The 4,658-nt window shown below is 47.5% G+C and overlaps 1 protein-coding gene across 1 annotated transcript; it reads left to right on the top strand.

The window, feature by feature from the left end:
• The first annotated feature begins 309 nt into the window (after positions 1-309).
• LOC129700417 (prolactin-releasing peptide receptor-like) lies at positions 310-4,417 on the top strand. The gene has a single exon (XM_055640878.1). The coding sequence runs from the start codon at positions 443-445 to the stop codon at positions 1,625-1,627; it is 1,185 nt and encodes a 394-aa protein (XP_055496853.1). The 5' UTR covers positions 310-442; the 3' UTR covers positions 1,628-4,417.
• Positions 4,418-4,658: the final 241 nt, after the last annotated feature.

The following is a 4,658-nucleotide window of genomic DNA, read 5'->3' as shown; positions in this document are numbered from 1 at the left end:
CCTCTGCATTAGGAGCAAATTACCAAGTCAATTGACCTACAAACCTACACACCTTTGGAATACGCAGACGATTACAGGGAGATTGTGCAAAGTCCACAGAGACAGCACCCGAGGTCAGGATCGAACCTACATCTCTGGCGCACGAGGCAGCATCTCTACCATTTTTCTGCCTCGATTATTTTCATTGATTCAGTGTCACTGCTGACCCAACCACTCCATGGGAGCTCCTTCACCATTCGCCCGGCTCTGGTTCAAAGGTGGTAGCTCACCACCACCTGCTTAAGGTGCCCAGAGGTGGGCAATTATTGCCCATATTGCCCAGCATGCCTACCTCCACAAAATGAGTAAAATACATCACTTGGAAAAATGCTGATAGAGAGATCGTTTCTCATCTTGAAAAGCAGCAGAAGGGTGGAAATAAGGAAGCAAGAAATGTGGGTAAATGTGTGGGATTAGTGAGCGCTTGATGGTATATGATTTGTTCTGTGTTTTCCACACAGGTGAGCCGGTGATGACTGCGAATGAATCTGGCGTCTGGCAGGTGGCCCTCAACGGTTCGATGTGCAATGTGACAGTGTCCCCCTCGTTCCCGGGCACTTGCCTGCTCTTGAAGCTGAAGCCTTTCTTCATTCTGCTCTATGCGGCGCTGGTGCTGGTGGCATGCGGTGGGAACCTCCTCCTCCTGGCTCACATCATCTCCACCAAGAAGCTCCACACCACCACCAACTTCCTCATCGGCAACCTGGCCGCCTCCGACCTGGTGATGTGCATCTTCTGCGTGCCCATGACGGCATCCTACGCCTTCGCCAGCCAGGGCTGGCTCTTTGGGATCTTCATGTGCTACTTCATCAAGCTGATGCAGTCCACCACCGTCTTTGTGTCTGTCTTATCCCTCACGGCCATTGCCGTGGATAGGTATGTGGTGGTGGTGTATCCAGTCCACCGCAGGATTAGACCGCGCTCCTGTGCCTACGTCATTGCATTGATCTGGTTGGTCTCCATTGGAATTTCGATGCCAACTCCCCTGCACACCCAATATATAAAGATCAACCATCTGGGGATCAACATGATCATCTGCGAGGAGCTTTGGGACAGACGGGAGCATCAAGGTCTACTGTACTCCTGCATGGTGTTCCTGCTGTTCTACATGCTCCCAGTTGGTGCTGTTTCCATCTCCTACTGCGCCATCACGTACCACCTGAAGAGGAGGAAGGTTCCGGGAGCGGACTTGCACAGCCATGACAAGTGGTCAAGGAAGAAGAGGAGGGCCTTTTGCATGCTCCTCATCTCCGTCCTCTGCTTTGCACTCTGCTGGATGCCCCTGCAGACGGTCAACCTGATCTGGGACATTGACAAGAGCATCTTCGACAAGACCTACCTGGAGGTGATCCAGGTGTCGTGCCACCTGGTTGCCATGAGCTCCACCTGTTACAACCCCTTCATCTACGCCTCCCTCCACAACAAGTTCCGCCTCCACCTGAGCAACCTGTTGACCCGCAACAGGAAGCAGGGCAGCAGCACCATGTCCAGCCAAAACTTCCGCTTGAACACCTGCACCTCGCTGGAGGTGTCCACCGTCACCGACAGCAAACAGAAGAGGCCATTCTATCTGAAGCAGAGCGTCTGACGAGGACAACTTGGTCGAGGCTACTGAAGCCACTGCCTCCCACCATGACTCCAGAGGTGGGCCCTCCTCTGTACCAGTCAATGGGTTCCACTGTGTTCCTGCAGTGTGGAGCCCAGGTTTCTGCTTAGCCCCTCTCCCATTCAGCATAACCCCCAGGCCCCACTGTTGGGCTCCAGAGTGGAGCAAGAGGAACACACCAAACAGAATTGGATCAGGTTGAGCTCTGTACACTTGCAAACAGAACAAGCAACTGCTTCGTCATCGAATGGAAGGGCAGAAAGTTGGCCGTTCCGCACTCAAGAAGAATGCACCCGTGACAAGATCCATTCAACGCCAGTCCACACAATACAGGGCAGTGGTGAACAGCCACACACACACACACACTCAGAGACAATGTACCTCTGACGCTGGGCCTTTAGCCGACTACTCGCCCTGTAGATTTGCAGCAGTTCTCTGCTGAATGATTTAAAGCAACAATGTTTAAGGTGGTTGAACAGAAGGGGTCTGGATCATTCGCCAATTGACCTGGTTGGAGGATGCCAGAGGATGCCAGCTGAGGAATGAAAAATTAACGACGAACAGAAGTAAATTCTTCAAACCAGACCTCTGACATTAGATGTCCTACACTGAAGATATTAAATACAGGATATTAAATATAGGCCATGCAACTCCAGTGTCTCTTCTGTCATTTGATTAGGCCACAACCGCCATCCAACCCGTCTATCTGCCTTGGATCCTTGATCAATACCCAATTTGAAATTTACATTTGTTTTAGCTTCAAGCTCACCTTCATTTGGGGAGAGAGTCTCCAGTTATCCACAGGCCTCTTTGAGGGAATGCCTCCTGATAATAGCAAAGAATTAAACAAAATATTAAAATGAGGGAGGGTGACTAAGTTGGGGACTGTGGGTGAGTGGTGGAATATTTGCGTTGGGGAACGGGTTGCGTTGGGGGACCATGCCTCCTGTGGGGACTATGGGTGAGTGGTGGAATGTTGCATTGGGGGGACGGCTTGTGTTGGGGTAACGGGTGAGTGGTGGAATATGTCACACAGGCCTCCCGTGTGACAGGGACCCAACGGGTCCCACTTGGTCTAGTATGAAATAAAATTCTAGAAATGCTGGTAACACTGAATAGATCCTACAGCAACTATAGAAAAAAAATTGAATTAACTGAAGTCCTCAAGATAGGTCATATACTAGTGAAGAGAGAAAAACAGGCAATATTAAAGATTGGTGACTTTCAACAGAATTTGCCAGTTCTCTGTGTTCTCTCTCTCAAACTGCCCTCATTAACCTATTAATCTGGCAACTTCATCTACATCTTATCTCCATTGCATCTTATAAGAAATATTCCTTTCATTTTTCCATCACCCACCTGCCTCTGCTACTTAAAGCTAACTTGTTTTCTCTATTTCACAGTTCTAATGAAGAGTCTTTGACCTGGAATATTATCTCTATATCTCATTCCATGGATGTTGTCTGACCTGCTGAGTGTTTCCACTGTCAGGCAAAACTTTAATTATTTTTTGTCTTTAATTCAAATGAAGACAAACTGGAAACTTCAATGTAAATAGTGCGGGTACAAATAAGCTAAATAGATTATGAAAATGTCTGAGATAGGAAAATGACAAAAATAATCAAAGTGGAGGTCTTGAGTTTCTGATCTAGAATACAAAAGGGCCAATCTTTGTTACACCACACAGAACAATGGTGAGTCCACATCTGGAGCACTGTGTTCACTTCTGGGTTTCAGATCCTAGGAAGGATAGGTTTTGTAGATTGGCTATTTCCTACTAGCAAATTATAGTGCTTGTTAGTAGTGACTCCGCCTGTCATGCGCTTTATATTATCAAGAGCTTGCCTACGCTAGTTAGTACGAGTATCTGCTAGGAAATGTAATGTCCTGCAGATCTATGCTGTAAGTAGAGTAAATAAACATGTGTTGTATCTTGATCTGTGTTCGACTCAGCTCATTACATGGTGTCAGAGAGTGAATCTTGCCCACCGCGTTCATGTTTATTGGGTTTTGTTTTTTAAATTAGTTTATGTGCCTACTATATGCATCATGGCAAATAGTGTCACCGTCCAAGTCCTCTGATCTTTGACTCTGACATTGCTGAACGCTGGCATCTTTTCGAGCGCATTATGCTTGCATCGTTCATCGCAACAACCCCCTCGATGTGCGTACTTCTGTATTGTTCAACTTCGCGGGACCCGAGGCAATGAATCCTGCCAACAATTTCACATTTGAGCCTGCTGTTCTGGATGCTAATGGTCAGGTCCTGGTGCCTGCTGAGACGATAGACGACCCTGCTGTCTTACTTGCAAAGTTCAGACGGTTGTGTGAACTGCCCTCAAACTACATTATTGAACGGACCAAGTTTTATGCTCGTATGCAACAGATTGATGAACCGATTGAACGTTTTATTAGTGACTTAAAACACATGGCTGCATGCTGCCAATTTCGAGATCTGTGCGATGAACTCATCCATGACAAACTTGTCGGAGGAATGCTTGATAGCAAGTTGCGGGGTGAACTTCTTCGTGATACTGACCTAACCCTTAATCAAGCAGAGCATGCCTGTTGGATTGCTGAGATGACATCTTACCACACTGAGTCTGTGCCCTCCGGTCACCGTTTGCAGCATAGTGTTAATCCTACAGACTCTTCCTCTCGTAACACCCGTACAAGGCCTGTTCGATGTCAAAATTGCGACTATTTACATGCTACGGGTCGACAGTTCTGCGTTGCTTATGGTAAAGCCTGTAATTTCTGCAAGAAGTTAAACCACTTTGCTCGATGCTGCCGTTCTCATGTGACTTAAGCAGCTTCAAGGACGAGCCTACACCTGCTACAACATGAGCTTGCTGTTAATGACTTCCAAGGGCCTGACTTGGCATCCCCCGCTCCACTCTCGGAAAGTACAGATACCAGTTCTGCCATCCACTCTCTCCTCCCTTCGTCTAACAATCAACTTGACCCTGAGGTAACTATGTTTGTGAATAATAGGCCTTTGATTGTAAAGATT

This window comes from Leucoraja erinacea, chromosome 9 (genome assembly GCF_028641065.1).
Source record: "Leucoraja erinacea ecotype New England chromosome 9, Leri_hhj_1, whole genome shotgun sequence".
Classification (NCBI taxonomy): Eukaryota; Metazoa; Chordata; class Chondrichthyes; order Rajiformes; family Rajidae; genus Leucoraja; species Leucoraja erinaceus.
The sequence above is the reverse complement of the archived record's forward strand: the minus strand, read 5'-3'. Positions and strand labels throughout refer to the sequence as shown.